Source organism: Rhopalosiphum padi, chromosome 3 (genome assembly GCF_020882245.1).
Source record: "Rhopalosiphum padi isolate XX-2018 chromosome 3, ASM2088224v1, whole genome shotgun sequence".
NCBI lineage: Eukaryota > Metazoa > Arthropoda > Insecta > Hemiptera > Aphididae > Rhopalosiphum > Rhopalosiphum padi.
Genome location: NC_083599.1, coordinates 38,467,784 through 38,483,752, shown reverse-complemented (window position 1 = coordinate 38,483,752; position 15,969 = coordinate 38,467,784). Strand labels below are relative to the sequence as shown.

General features: G+C 24.9%; 2 protein-coding genes across 5 annotated transcripts; one reads left to right on the top strand and one right to left on the bottom strand.

Moving 5' to 3' along the window:
• Nucleotides 1-191: 191 nt before the first annotated feature.
• Nucleotides 192-5,356, top strand: LOC132926995 (protein YIF1B). Of its 3 annotated transcripts, none has more exons than XM_060991437.1 (7): nt 192-400; nt 613-897; nt 3,241-3,497; nt 3,895-4,007; nt 4,072-4,269; nt 4,386-4,479; nt 4,549-5,356. In XM_060991437.1, exons 2-7 carry the CDS (start codon nt 615-617, stop codon nt 4,723-4,725), a joined length of 1,122 nt encoding a protein of 373 aa, XP_060847420.1. In that variant the 5' UTR covers nt 192-400; nt 613-614; the 3' UTR covers nt 4,726-5,356. The 3 variants fall into 3 exon arrangements, with proteins under 3 accessions (XP_060847420.1, XP_060847418.1, XP_060847419.1); XM_060991435.1 differs by having other exon boundaries at nt 192-557; XM_060991436.1 differs by having other exon boundaries at nt 193-542.
• Nucleotides 5,357-7,733: 2,377 nt separating this feature from the next.
• LOC132927460 (probable cleavage and polyadenylation specificity factor subunit 2) lies at nt 7,734-15,397 on the bottom strand. Of its 2 annotated transcripts, none has more exons than XM_060991999.1 (14): nt 15,246-15,397; nt 13,077-13,236; nt 12,887-12,992; nt 11,625-11,870; nt 11,375-11,562; nt 11,189-11,311; nt 10,429-10,529; nt 10,214-10,366; nt 9,934-10,107; nt 9,508-9,874; nt 9,298-9,436; nt 9,172-9,221; nt 8,950-9,090; nt 7,734-8,054 (listed from the first exon to the last, which is right to left on the bottom strand). In XM_060991999.1, exons 2-14 carry the CDS (start codon nt 13,107-13,109, stop codon nt 7,962-7,964), a joined length of 1,914 nt encoding a protein of 637 aa, XP_060847982.1. In that variant the 5' UTR covers nt 13,110-13,236; nt 15,246-15,397; the 3' UTR covers nt 7,734-7,961. The 2 variants fall into 2 exon arrangements, with proteins under 2 accessions (XP_060847982.1, XP_060847981.1); XM_060991998.1 differs by lacking the exon at nt 15,246-15,397 and adding an exon at nt 13,295-13,815.
• Nucleotides 15,398-15,969: the final 572 nt, after the last annotated feature.

Sequence of the window (15,969 nt, the reverse complement as noted above, 5' to 3'; positions counted from 1 at the left end):
CTAATATACTGAGGAACAAGTAACGTATTGAAGTACGATACGAGTGAGATGAGAGACGCCCGTTGGCTGTAAAACATAACCGATGATTACTCCATGTAGTGGTAAGTGCGGCACCACAATATACCAATACCCTGGTTCACATCTCTACAATATCAAAGATGACAATTTATTCTTCATTATCAGTTTATTTGTCGTTTACGCGGCCACTGGTCTGGAATCTGGAATCTGGAACGAGTGTAACGTGTTTAGTGATAATGAATAGCGATACTGCGATAATGCTATAGAAAATTATAGTATTATACCTTAATTTAATATTTCATTCGTGAACCGAACTAAAATGTATATGACGAGACTTTATTTGTAAGTCGTTTTACTTGCATTTTTCAGATTATTTTCATTGGTACGGTATTTGTTTTGAATATTATTTAATTATTCATAATCGCATGCGCTTCGTATCATATCCTCTGCCATTTTATAAAGTAATTCAATATTGCTAACTTTAATTGATAGTATAATGAATTATAACGACAGCACATTCAACAGTGAGTCATATATATGTTAGTATTCTATATTATAGTAAGCTCTTTTGTATACTTTTTTTTTCTTGATTAGCTATGCCTGGTAACAGCGGCAACAAACGTCTAACACGACGACCTATGGAAACACCGGGTTTAGATGTGAATAGTATACCTGCACAACAAGTACAGTACAACTATGCCCAACCAATGTACTCTCCATCACAAGAACCTCAAACTATGCCATCTCAACAACAATTCTATTACAACGATTTTACATCAATTCCATCACAACCACAACAAGGATATGGAAATAATGATTTTGGATATATGGGATCAATGCCAACAGATAATATAAATCATCGACAACACTATACACCAAGTAATTAGTAGCTATCATTAATGATTTGTATCGATAAAAATATAGCCATTTTAAAGTTTGTTATGTCTGGTTATATTTGAGAATAGTAATATGAAGCTATTCATGGTAGAAATTGTATGCGAATAAATAAAGATATAGAGATTATCCATACTATAAAATATAAATGATTACAAATATAATATTTGCAGCTAATAATAATAATATGTTTATAGAATAGATATAATATATATTATGAGTAACTGCTCGTATTAAATATTAATACAATCTCATAAAATGATATTTACCCGCCTAATTAAAAATTTAGTTTTAAATTGAATTATAAATATTTTATTGATAACATTGATCATTTACTTAAATTTCATAAATCCTCAAAAATTAATTTTTATTAACATCAGCAGCATATTGTGTTACAATTGTCTATCAAGCTTTTTATATTCATTATTTCCACCAGTAACAGTTTTTCATATCTAACTATAAAAAAAATTAGGAACTATCAGTGCCAGATCTAGGGGGGAAATGAGTATCCCTGCCCCTAGCATTGTTGGTATAAGAGCGTTTTTAAGTATATGAAAAATATTGACCCCTGTAGCTAATATGTGTATTATGTTAGGTTAGGTTAGTTATGAATTTTAATTTCTTGCTTCTTATTGTTTCTTTATAATTATATTTTATTTTTCATATTTTCCTTATAAAATACTGTACTATTTATTAGTGTTATGTGTATTTTCCTATAAATAACCGTTCTTCCGTCTAATGCTTTATTATCAAAATTAATATAATTTAAGTTTAATATGGAATCAAATGTATAATGCACTAATTGTGTCATGATTTATTGAGACAATAATATTTCCTAAATTAAAACTTTCCTAAAAAATAGGATCATGGTTATTATTTTACTGTTTCATTCTTTCCCAAGTTAATAATATTATAAAATATGACTTAATGTAATTTACAAACATTTTAATCCGGTACAATACCATTTCTTCTTCTTTTAAATTATTATTTTTAAATACATTACCTTCGTAGGACTTAAATTCTATTTTATTGAAAAATGCAATCTAACTAAACCTAACCTATCTTGAATAGCTTAATATAGTTATGCAATTTCAAAATACAATAAAACTTTATCAAGTATATTATTTATTTTACAACTGAATGCAATTGCTAATTATATATTATGTAATGTATAAAATAAAAGTATGATATGCATACAACTCACGCTCCTCAGATTATAACAATTATGTTATTGATCCGAATGTAGCTATGTAGGTTTTAACTAAAATGACTACTAATTGTGGCCATAATAAAATCTATGAATCACTTTAATGAATTATATTAGAATTATTTATTGGACATCAGTCTCAGGTTACCCTACAAGCAAAGTAATCAAGTGATTATAGCGGCAAATTTGACGCACTTAAAAAATAAAATGTATTTATATTATATTATAATTTGATACAGCAGCAAATGTCCTGCTTGTAGGTGGCAAATTGGCATGTTTTTGTACGGTATTTTCGCTGGTGTGGCGTCCTCTTAATTAATATATGTTCATTACTTAGATATTTAATGTTAAAATCTTTTAAACGAGCAATTACAGTGAAATCTCCCTTAACCGACAACTCTCATTAATAAATGATTTCTTGGAGACAGGGACTTTTTCATTACTTTTCAATATAAAAACCTCCAAATAGTAGACATTTATTTTTAAAAAGAAATTAAAAATAATGGAAATTTTTATATTTTCATATTTTATTTGACTAATTTGTCAATTATTAAAATATTATACTAAAATGTAACATAGTGCATATTTTTTCCTTTAAAACATTTACTTTAATATGAATTTCAAAAATGTACCCTCTCTGAATAGTAGACAAAATTTTGGTGACCGAGAGTGTCTGCTATTCAGAAGTTTCACTGCATTAGGTTTCATTTATTCAAATTTAAAATATTATATTATTGTTTTTATCATGTTATAAATTATATTTCTGAAAATTCTACCTACATTATGATACTTATAAATAGATCCTAGAACTTGTTTTATTCACATTTATGTTTTTAACTTAAGTATGAAAGATAGCTAATTTTCATTTCATACTTCATAGTTATTAATTTGTAAAGATATTTAACATTTAAACTTTTTTAAGAATTAAATAATTTTTATCTATAAGTTGTTATTATCTTTTTTTGTGCTTTAATAATTATTGTTAATATTATATAGGTTATTTTAAAACAATAATTTTTTACAAATTATATATAATCCACATGATTTCTCTTACCATTTAAATATTATTATTTGTATTATGTTTTTAATTAGATACTTAATAATTAAATTTATAATTTTAGGTCCTGGTCCAAATCCTCAACAAACTCAACCAACAATGTTTAACCCTTCAAATAATTTAGTTGATGCATTTGGAAGTAATCCTCTTTTAGCAGGAGTTACTGTGCGATATGGTCAGAAAATTTTGGGACAAGTAGTTGATGAAAATGTCGGAAAATATACAAGCGGAATAAGTTCAGAAATAAAACGTTATTTTGCTGTAGACACCCGTTATGTGATCACTAAACTTGGTTTATTATTATTTCCATTTGCTCATACAGTAAGTTAACAAGTTAACCGTTGTGTGTACCAATTTTTGGTATAAGGTTTATCTGCCATTTGAGCTAACTTAAAAAGCAGCCTTGTTTTCTAATACATTATTTAAAATTATTGTTGTTTTTTTTATAAATTTTTTTTACATAAAAAATTATAAAATATCAAAAGGCTGATTAAAAATGTATTTGCCTGGTTGGCTACGAAATATTTTCTTGTGTTTAAATTGTATTTACGTGTACTATAGTAGGTACACATAACACTTTTTTGTAAAGACCCGTGTACCAACAATGGTACATGTAGCTCTCCAGGCATTGTACCAAAAAATTAAATATTCAAAAAAAATAAGTCATTGATTTTAAATGTATTGAATAATAAAGTTAACTTATTTTATTGCTTTTAAGGATTGGTCAATTATGTTGGAATCAACAGGACAAACTGATGATCGTCGACGAGCAAGACCAAAAACAGATGTCAATGCACCAGATCTTTATATTCCTACTGTAGCTTTTGTAACGTAAGACTAACATAACTATTTTATTTATTTTTCTATCATAAATAAATTATTGATTATTTTACAGATATTTACTGTTTTTGGGTCTCATACTTGGTAAACATGGACAATTTAGCCCAGAACTTTTAAGTGTACAAGCTTCTCGTGTTCTTGCCTGGGAAGTAATAGTGGTTTTAGTAGAAATATTGGCTCTATATGTTACAAATATACAAAGTTCACTACGTGCTTTTGATCTAACAGCTTATTCAGGATACAAATATTTTGGGTATGTTTTTGAAATATATACCTTCTTACTATTTTTATAAAAACTATCTTTATTATACTTTCTATTTAATATATTTTAACTCAAATAATATATTAATATTTTTTTATTATTTACAGAATTATAAGCTGTATTCCAATTGGGTTACTTTTAGGTGAAACTGCATTTTATTTTGCCTTACTATACATTGGAATTGCATTTATATATTTTTTGGTAATATATTTTTAAATTACTCTTAAGACAAACTATTGAAATAACATGTATAAATGTTTTCATCTTTAGTTATTTTCAATGAGATGGCAGTTGAATTCAATTGCAACAGTTGCTAATGTTGGTCAACCAGTAGTAATGGTTGAGTATAAGCGCAAGAGGACATTATACTTCCTGATTTTAGCAGTGGCTATTCAACCAATAACTACATGGTACCTAATATCATATTTAACATTTACTATGAGATGAATACAAATGGAATACTTAACAATAAAATTATTTTTTCCATGAAGCAATTCAATATATGTTATTAAAAACTGTATATATAATATTATACATATTTTTGTTTATATGTTTTAATCGTCTTTGTTGGTATGATACCTTTTAAAACTACATTTTTAGCAATGTATCACGCTACACATTCTGAAATATGTATAGACAGTTAATTTTTATTTATTTAATAGTATAATCAATATAACTTTGTGCTTCTTAAATAAAAAATGTAATCCATACATATAAATTGTATTAATAGATAAAAAATATCACATAATATACAGTTTGTGTAATATTTTTACTAATTTATATTGTTAAAATTCATCTTAGTAACATGCATTTTTGTAAAGCTGGATATGTATTTTCTATGTAATAGCTCGTATAAATTATTATTTATAATTAACGTGCATTTAATTTAAATTGAATCTTAATATAAATTTGAATTGTATTTTTAAAGTTACAATTACTTATTTATTTATCATTTCATTAAATGTACTAGAGAATTAAATAAAATATCTAATCTAGTGCTTCTTTAAAAGTTGTATTATGGATAAATTGTGATAATTATTTAAAATTATACCTTAAATTATATTTTTCAAACATGTAATCATTGTTATAGCTTTTATTTCTCCCTTGTTATTATCTTTAATTAGAGAATGATATATTTAGTGCCTAAACTTAAAAATTATTTCAAATTAATTAATTATAATTTTAGGATATTTTATGTAACATAACTAGGGCTTGGAAGACCTTATAAACATTAAAAAATGGCCTAAAAAAATTATAAATATTTGTTTTAAATTAATAAAAATATATTATTTTTAATTTGTATTCTATTTTACTATAAAAATCTATTTACTTTTATCAAAGCTTACAAATTACTCAAAATATGACATAAAATGTCCTTAAGAATTAAATTAAAAAATACAAATATAGTAGACGTTTTATATATGTTATTGGCTTAATGGTCGACAAAGAAACAATAAGAAGTGAAATAAAGTGAAATTAGTAAAAGTGACTAAAAATGTGAGAAAATGACCAAAAAAGTAATAAATACCAAAAAATGCAAAATAAAAATTAGTTGTTCAAATTTACATACTAATGAAACACATTTTTGGCCAAGAGAACATCGTCTAAAAAGTTCCAAAAAAAAATGCAAAATGCATCAACTTCCAAGCCCTAAACATAACTGTAAATTAATTGAAGTTAAAATTTTATTCTACATCATGGTAATACTAATTTTTAGGGTAATATTATTATACTTTTATTTATTTATAATTTTTATAATATATGTTACATGTTTGAGGTGTACAAATCATGATGATCCAAATTTTCCATTTAATCTAATTGTCATTGGAATTTTAAATTTTATCAAAATTGAATTAGATTAATCAAAATATGCAATCTGTGGCATGATAAACATGTTTCAAATCCTAAGAAAAGTATTCAAACAATGACCTACCTATTACTCCCCAACAACATAATTTATAAAACTATATGCTAATTTAGAATTGTTGTTATCGAACATAGGCCATCGACAATTAAATATAAAAAAGAAATACTGTGATAATTAATTTTACACAATATCCAAACAAATCTTAATTTTTAAATTCAAGATATATTTTGGGGCTAAACAATTGCATTAGTCGTTCACCATACCACTGTATGCAATTGGTAATTGTCAATGATACGTAAAATGATTTACTTTAAAATACATTTTATATTAATAATTAATATTTTTTAATTAACAAAATTTTTATATTTTAAAGATTAATGTATTAATGTATAACTCCCAATTATCTTGCAAACATGTTTTTTTTTTAAACCCTGGTAGAGTAATGCATTATCTCTGACAAACTTACCTCAAATTAATATTAATCTTAATTTCGCATTTTTATAATATTAAATATGTAAATTAGTAATTATAATGCTATTTTTAAGAACAATGAGTTAGTTTTAAATTGAATTACATTATCTATTATCTATATTATATTACATAGACATTTTGAGTAATGTATGCTATACCCTCAAATCAAACTGTTGTAAACAAATGTAATATTATGATGTTTAATATGAAATAATTATTGCAGTTTAAAATATTATTTTAAGTTTACTAAGATGAAATAATTATTAATATATGTGTGTTTTTGTTTTTTAACAAATACGTGTCAACACAGCATAAAAAAACTCTTTAGATAAAAGAATAAAAACTGATAATTTTACAAATATAGTACTATATGTCATATTACTACATTATCTTTATCAAGAAGAATTGAAAGTTTTTAAAACCACATACATTTGAACAATTGAAAAATTATGAAAATATGAAAATCTCGGTGTTTGTGTTGGAGAAAGGGAGAGGATAAAAGTCTATACAAGCCAACTAATGTAACATTTTATAATATGAAATTTTGAATTTTAAATCCAGACAATTTAATAATTTTAAAAAGATTAAATATTTATATCCTTACATAAAAGTTTTGAATTTAACAATTTGTTATATCTCTTATAAATTCATATTTGTTATTTTTTTAGTAAAATAGTATACATATTAAGTTATAACTTCATAATCAATTTTAATAGTGGTATATTAAATACAATTTAATTGTCTCTTAATGTTAAGGCTAATTTTTTTTTAAATTGGTTTGTTTTAAATTTTTTTAGAAGTGGTTTACCTACCAGCAACTAGTAACATAAAAAAATAGTGAATGAACATTCTCAAACTTTAAAATAATAAAAAATATTTAAGATGCATTCAAAAACAAAAATGTCTCATTGACTTTGTAATTGCGACCATCAAAGCCAATAACGCAGAAAAGTATACATAAAAAAACTTATAGAAATGTTTGCTAAAAAAAAAAGGAAATGAAGGAATGTAATGAGAAAATGTAAATGATAAACAGGACATATAATTAAAAATAATACATTGTCACTAAATAATACATTAAATCTTAAGTTGTGTTCTATGAAAAAATGAAGTACAATTATTATATTATGTGTATTTATATTTATAAACTATACAAACATTAGACCATTCTAAAAAATAGCTCAATTATGAATAAAATAAACATAGAATTTAAAAAAAGTAACAAGATATACATAAAAATAAATACATAGTAAATTTAAATATTAATCAAATAAGAATAAATAATATTAAGAAGTACAATATTATATTCATAATACTAATTTCAGCATTAATTGTGAGAGTTATGTTAAATTATAATAAACTGGTTGTATAATAAACTACGTATGTAATAGTATTGACGACTAATAATTCCTTCCATCAAAACTTTTCCAGAAGAATTCTACAAGAACAAAAATATTAAAATAAATACACATTAACCTAAATCGTTTAACATATATATAATATTTATAATTAATAATATAAACATTAAATTTAAATAATTGGAAAGAAATAATTACTAATTTAATTTAAATTAAAACTCAATAACTCAATAGCATTATTGAGCTCATTTTCAAAAAATAATTTTTTCTCCATAATAATAGCTTTTGTATCAACCATGCATAATGAGTTGTCTCTGTCTACTAATGTATTACACAGTATATTTTCATTCAGCACAAACAATTTTGAGTTGTTAGCTATATTATTAGAATTAATTGGTCAATTATTAAACTTAAATGTAGGATTTTATTGATATTTAAGTGAATTATAACTATGCAAAGTATTAAAAGTTTAAAATGTTCATAATTATTTACAATTTAAATATCAATAAAAATGCATGACATGCTCTAGACAATATTATTCCCTTTAAGTTTGATAACAAGTCAATTGATTCTAATTTTAAATAAAGAAAAGTTATATTTGAAACTATGAACATAAAATTGGTTTTGCTGAACACAAATTTGTTGAATATTGAAATAAGACAGAGATAACAAATGAGGCTAAAAATATGAAAAATTAATATCGTACTATTGTAAAATGAGAATTAGTGGTGTCATTTCAATGTTTTATTTTAATACGCATGACGTATAGAACAGGCCATTTTAAGCGCAAGCAACTACCAATTATTCAGGCCAATCAATTTATAAAGTGGGCCAAATAACTATAATATTGGATTTTAAATATGCAAATGTATACCCTGTGTGGTCCAAATAACACCACTGATGAGAATAAGAAATTTATGTTAATAAGAATATAATTTAATACATAATATAATATACAATATACATTTAACTCACTCTACGAACACAAACTGTACGATTACAGCACCACAGAACACCTTTGGAAAGTTCACAAGGTATATTATGTTTGGATAAAATTTGTTTAAAATCTGATAGTTTTAATCGATTAATAAATACAGTTTTGCGAGGACGAATTTCCTACAATTCAAATATTGATATTATATTATTATACTCCAATAATTATTTTTAAAAATATAAATTATTGTTTGTATAACTTACATGATCTGCTAAAGGTTCTAGTGTAAACATTTGATCATCTATTCTTTGTGCTATAAATACATATAGAAAATAATAGAAAAATGTCCTAATTTGTATATTTAAATAAATAAAAAAACAAATAATTACTCTTTTCAGGTACAACATTGTCAATTTTCATAGCATGATCACAATTTATTAATTTTAACTTAGCATTCAAGTAAGCTAAATCACCATTTGGTCCTTTTTTTAAATTAATCGTGGAAAGAAGTGCATCTGTTAAACGTACCTAAAATCATAATTTTATTAAATTGTATATAAAAAAAAAAAACATCTTATACGATAAAGATTTATTTATACTTGGTAAATATGAGATTCTGTTGTTACGTTCAAGCATTGTCCAATTCTAGGTGTAAAAACTTTACTATCTATAAATACTTTAGCAAAGTTGTAAACAACTTTAGTACTATATGGGTTGCCTCTTACTAATATTAAACGTCTAGGTTTTAATGCAAGTATAATTTGTTTTATTGACTCTCCGTCTGAGCGACCTTCAAAATCAATATGTACAATTTTTGCTGCCACATAAATGGTCTGCTCATACTCCACACACTTTGATGGAAGATCATATAAATCTGCTTCTTCGCCTTCGTCACTTATTTGATTTTGTTCGCTTGCACTTAGTTCATCTCCTGAGGTTGTTTCAAATTTAATAAAATTGTCTTGTCTAAAATTAAATATAAATTTAAATAATCATTTTTTAATAAATATAACAAAAAACTATACTTTATTATTTCACCATATGGATCAAATTTAAATTTTTCTTCATAATAAGGAAACATAGGCGGCAATTCTTTTTTTGAAGATTTTTTGGAGCTTGATAAATCAGCATCTACTAGTAAATCATGCATGCCTCTCATAGCCTCTTGTTCTTCTTCAGAATCAGAACTTTCTGGATCACTAATAACATTTAAACATTTTAAATATACTTTAATGTAAGTAATTATTATATACTAATACATGCATATATAAAATACATATTTAGAATTTGTAAAAGAAAAATTACATTTTACTGGCTTCCGTTTTTTCTGCATTATGTTTGTAATTATATTCTTCCAACTCATTTTCGTCTAATGGTACGCGTTTCTTAATTATCAATTTAATATTTCTATCACCCCCTTCATCAATTAAATCGCGGGCTAATGTACCTGGAGCAGTTCTGTAATAATGATGAAAGAATTAACATGGTAATTTATAATAAATAGTATACTTTTAAAGTACCTATCTGCAAGAATAATACTGTTTTTTGGTTTTGAAGCCCACATAATAAAAATTTCTCTTGAAAATCCACTTTCAAGATCTCCATTGCTAGCTAATACAACCTTAATTTTTAAAAATTAAATAATTATGTGTTTATTTACTAAATTACAATATCAGAAAAATATTTAATTTTTTATAGAAAAAACTCTAATATCTCATTTTTAAATACAAATGATCCATTGTTAAAAGAATACTTTTTATGCCTAATAATTTTAAATCAGTAAGATAACTTTGTTGACATCATAAAATCAATTAACAAACTTGTTTAATAAAATATGATAAAATCAGTGAATAAGTTGTATGAAGTGTTTCAAAATAAAATAAATGCATAAAAAAATTAAAAAAAATTAATATTCTGTTTTAAATTGTTTAAAATATTAATTTTTTTTATAATTATAACAAAAAAATCTAATGACACCAGGTTAAGTATGCAAAATTTTATCCTAAAATCATGTCATAATTGTGCTCAGTACTGCTGAAAAATATCAAAAAAATATTAGATTTAATATTTCTAGTAATTCGCATATTGTTATTATTTTCTTTATATTCAGTGTTTAAAGTTATTACAATTATTTTTTTTATAGAAGTATTTAATGCCTAAATTTCTTTTAAATACAATCAAAATAGCTATATTATATAATTATTTACTTAATTTCTTTATCGTTATATATATTATTGTAATTTATACTTAATGTATAATATAACATGAAATATGACATACTTTTGGTTCGGAGACTTTGTTAAAATCATTCATGTTATGACATAATTTTACATGCTTGAAAAAAAATGGATTATTCCTCGCACCTTCAAAACTTTTCATTAACTTATCACTCATCCACTCAATCTATAAATTAATTTTATCAAAATCAGATTAAAATTATAAAAACCAATTCAAGTGGAAATTTACTTGAGACTTTGCGAATTCCACTGTATTGTAGCTAACATTAGTTAAAAATACTAATGAGTATACAGCAAGACCAGATTCTTTATTATGCCATAATTGGTCCAGCATATGCATTAGTTCTAAAACACGTCCTGCTGTATCAATTGCTAATAAAACATTACCTTTGACACGAAGTGTTGTCAATATACAAGCTGTAAAAACAAACATATTTTTAATATTTTGTGCATTATAATAGGTTAAGCATTGAACTAACTCATTAAAGCTTCATCACGAGATCTACGCCTGGGCTGCGAATAAGCAGCATTAAAACAATCCAATATTAATAATGACGGTCTTCCAAGTCTTTCCAAGTCACTGCCATTCAAATGTCTTTCTTTTTTATGATTAAAATCTACAGCATACACAATATCCTCTTCTCCGACCTTAGATATTCTCCAAATTGTACCACCAACCATATGGCCAGCAGGCAATGCTACTATTCTTAAACCAATTCCTTTACCTAAATTAAATAATATAAAAAATCATAATAAAAAGTAAGAAACCACTCTGTTGTACAGAAGAAGACGTGTATACCTAATCATTAAGCACTACTGCAAGGCCGTAACTGGAAATTAATTTCGGGGGGGGGGGGGGGGGGTTAAGCTAAGAATATTGTGTTTTGATTAAAACAGAGATTGAAATAGTTATTTTACTACCATATAATAAAACACGAAAAACTTTTGGGGGGGGGATTGAACTACTGCGATGGATGTTTAAAATTTGAATCAAATGTAAAACATTATTTGTCTTCAAAATGCTAATTATATACAATTAAAAAACGATTTTGAGAGTAATAAAGTCTAATGTTTTGGTAACGAAGAGAATTAACAATTATTTCAATATTAATATTAAAATTTTCAAAAATTCTCATATTTTTTTTTAGTTTTTTCTAATTATTTTAAAAAGAACTGAGAATTTACAATAATAATAACCTTAATAAAGTACCAATTAACTACAAGAAACTTGTATACAAGTTGATGAAAAGAGTAATTTTTCTAATAGAAAAAGAGTTTTCAGACACAAAGATAAAAAAAAATAAAAATGCATCATTGTAAAATCAATACATTTATTGTTACTCAAAATCCAATACATATAATTGATGTAACTAACTTTATTAACAATATACAAAAAATAAAATAGTAGTATACTATTTATTAAGATTTTATTTTATAATATAAAAAAATTTAAAAAATATAAATATTAAGTCAAATTATTAAATTTAATAAATTTTCAAATATAAAATAGCCAATGGGTAAAAATTTCCATGCAAGTACCTAGTATATTTAAATATTAATTTAAATTATTATTATTAAAATATAATAATCTAAATGTATAAAATCTTGGGTTTGGTTATAAGTAAATTGATTATCTAATGTGATGTGTACATTCAAAGGACTACCTGGCCCTTTTGTTTTTATCTACAGGCCATTTTATACTTAGATATTTCTATCTATAAGCCAATTTAAATGTACATACCTTTTAATGAAACAATTTGATTATATTTCACTTGTATGACTTTATCAAAAGCAGCATCTATATCATCTAAGTTAAATAGATTAAAATCTTCTACATTGCATAAAGACTATAAGACAAAAAATTCATGATTACATTGAAATGTTTAATACATAACAACAATATTATTAGAAAGACCAATTTAAAACCGTACTTGATGTAAATCATACATAAACATTTGGCCCATTTGGTAAACAGGTATGGTAGCATAGACAGGGCAGTTTAAACCACATTTTCCAACGAGGTACGGTAAAATTCCAAGATGAAAACGGTCTGGATGAGATAATAAAACCGCATCTATTTGATGAATATACCTACAAACAGATGATACATTACACATTTTTAAATTTTAAAAAAAACGGTTTAATCAACCTTTTTAACTTATTCACAACACCCATGTTAAAATTTTCATCCCATCCACAATCCAACAAGAATTTAAACTCATCGATTTGTAATAAATAGCAGGGTGGCGATTCATCATGCGCACCCGACAAAGTATAAAACTTTATTATTGACGTCATTTTATTGAAGGCATAAAAATCAATGGAATATTAATATAATTCGATTTTCAATTCGGTAATTAAAAATGGCTGCGCCAGGCAACGAATAGCGACTACTGAATAATGAATAGTGAGTAGTGACTCAGAAGTCGGTTATAAGTTGTCAGTGTCCAAGTAGTTACTTAACGCTGTCTACAGACATGGTTAAAAGAATAGATAATTAAGAAAATAATAAGTAAGGGAAATCAGCACATCGCTATCGGCATTCGGCATACAATAGAAATAATAGAATAGATATCTTATATTGTTAAAATGTTAATTGATATAGGATTTATACACGTTATCAAAAACTCAAAGCTAATACAAAATAATATGTACACGCACAATCACAGATCACAGTCCACTACGCCCACGAGATGTTGAACAAGTCTGTGTAGTCGTAGTGTGTAATATAATTTTAGGAAATAATGAGCGAAATGAGAAATATAATAATATAGAAATGTAAAATTATAAAAAAATATTAATATTAATTTCAATACCATAAAGTTACGTGGGCACACAAATTTGTCGTTTCCACTATACCTACTGCTAGAAAGCAGACGCGGGTAGGCAACCGCTATTTTTTGTAATTGCCATGACAAAATATATTTATATTTGAGACGATAAATACCTACTTATTAAATAATCAATATTGACAATATTCGTTATAATAAATAATAAGATGTGGATTTCGATGAAGACGTGATTTCCAAGTCTCACATCTCACTGCAGATATACAATGCAATTAGTTTAATAAGAACTTCATACATTATAGTGTATATAATGTCCAAATATTCCAAGTGATTATTAAAATTTTTAATATGTTTTATTTTAGATTGCTGATAAAAATATCACCAGACATATTTCGTGCTATTTAGTAATATAGATGGTTCATATAAATAAATAGAGTTCGGATTTGATGGTAATATTAAAAAAATATATTTGTAATTTGTAAACTTATCTATATATAAAAATCAATTGAGAAATAGGTTTAAACATTATTTATCATTTAATTTGTTTTAAAAAAATTTAACAAACGCATTAACTTCATCACTGTATTCTGTAAAACGTTGTAGATTTTGACATAAGATATTTTTATAAATAGATAATGACTTCTAAACGTCCACCGAAGTTATTGGGAGTTTGGGACGAGTATTGAATATATAAATATTTGTCTAGTGCAGCCCCCTAACTAGTTTTTAAACTATAATTTTCATCAAATACGTCGTGTCTTTGTATTTTTAATTAATATTTGTTCATGGTTGATACGTTTGATATTTTCTTATTCTTTATTTATGGTATTATGGATATAACTTGATAATTATTGTGCTCAATTTATAATTAAACAGTAAACGCAAAATATAAAAAAAGAGTAGAAATAAAACATGTACCTAATTTTATAGAAAAGAAATCATTTTTCTATCTTCATTCAAAATAAAAAGAAACAAATCCAAATCCTAGCTATAAGTATAAGGAAATCCCTTTATAAAATTCAATCTATATAGTACCTATATATATCAGTATTCAATAGACATCATAATTACTACTCTATTATTCTTTAAAATATTTATGATGCTCAAAAAAATATATTGATCTTTTCATTAGTGTCGCTGGTAAAATGCAATGTGGCTTACCCTTTGGAAAAGTAATATTAAACGGTATTAAACGTTTAAATATTATAGTTATCTTATTAGTTATTTCTTGTCGGACGTCGGTAAAATAGCTTTAATAAAAATCATTCCAACACAAGAGTTATAGAAAACACTTTTGCTTGTTTTACTCACCTTAAAAGTTGTTTCTTGCGATTCGCATTAACAAAAAAGATATCAAATTTTTACTGGCTTCTTGTAAGTTACCCACTGGTCATCATAATTCATAGTTTTATAAAATTTCCCAATGATTCTGGTGACCGTGATCCACTAAAAACGGATATTAATTTTTTAGTTACCTATATAAAAAAAAACAATAGTTGGGATTTTTTATTTTTGACCTCCCAAGACCCAAATTACCAACTAATTCTATAGAACCAACTTGGAACCAGTTATCATACTCTAAGATAAAAAATAATCTATTTACTAAAAAAACACACACACACACACACACACGTTTTTTATGGTAAAATGTATATTATAACATTTTAAATGCATTTTAACCGTCTATAACATTTTGCTTCAATTTGATTATTTTTTTTATATTATATACATTTTTTAATTACCGAGGCTAGGCACTATAAAATAACAAAATTTGTTTCAGAAGAAATTATTATTTTACAAGTAAAAATACAATAATGTAAAATTGCAATCGCCCATACAATATGTAGGTACTTGAATTAATGCTAAACTTTTGAAGAATTTATATTCATTATTCAAGCCTTTTTTTCTTGATTTTTTTCTTAAAATAGTGTTGTGAATTATTATTTTATAACTAATATTTTTTAGATTTTCTTGTTTGTAAAAATTACGTAGGTAGATATGGAAAATATTAAAAAGTACCAACTAGATTCAATAT

What these genes read in the sequence shown, in the direction of transcription:
- LOC132926995 (XM_060991435.1), top strand. Translation starts at nt 515, where the DNA reads ATGAATTATAACGACAGCACATTCAACAGTGAGTCATATATAT. An exon ending in TATTTCCATTTGCTCATACA is followed by an intron (nt 3,498 to 3,894) that starts GTAAGTTAACAA and finishes ATTGCTTTTAAG; the next exon opens with GATTGGTCAATTATGTTGGA. An exon ending in TCAGGATACAAATATTTTGG is followed by an intron (nt 4,270 to 4,385) that starts GTATGTTTTTGA and finishes TATTATTTACAG; the next exon opens with AATTATAAGCTGTATTCCAA.
- LOC132927460 (XM_060991998.1), bottom strand. Translation starts at nt 13,443, where the DNA reads ATGACGTCAATAATAAAGTTTTATACTTTGTCGGGTGCGCATGATGAA. An exon ending in CAATGTTGTACCTGAAAAGA is followed by an intron (nt 9,222 to 9,297) that starts GTAATTATTTGT and finishes ATGTATTTATAG; the next exon opens with CACAAAGAATAGATGATCAA. An exon ending in TAGAACCTTTAGCAGATCAT is followed by an intron (nt 9,091 to 9,171) that starts GTAAGTTATACA and finishes TTTGAATTGTAG; the next exon opens with GAAATTCGTCCTCGCAAAAC.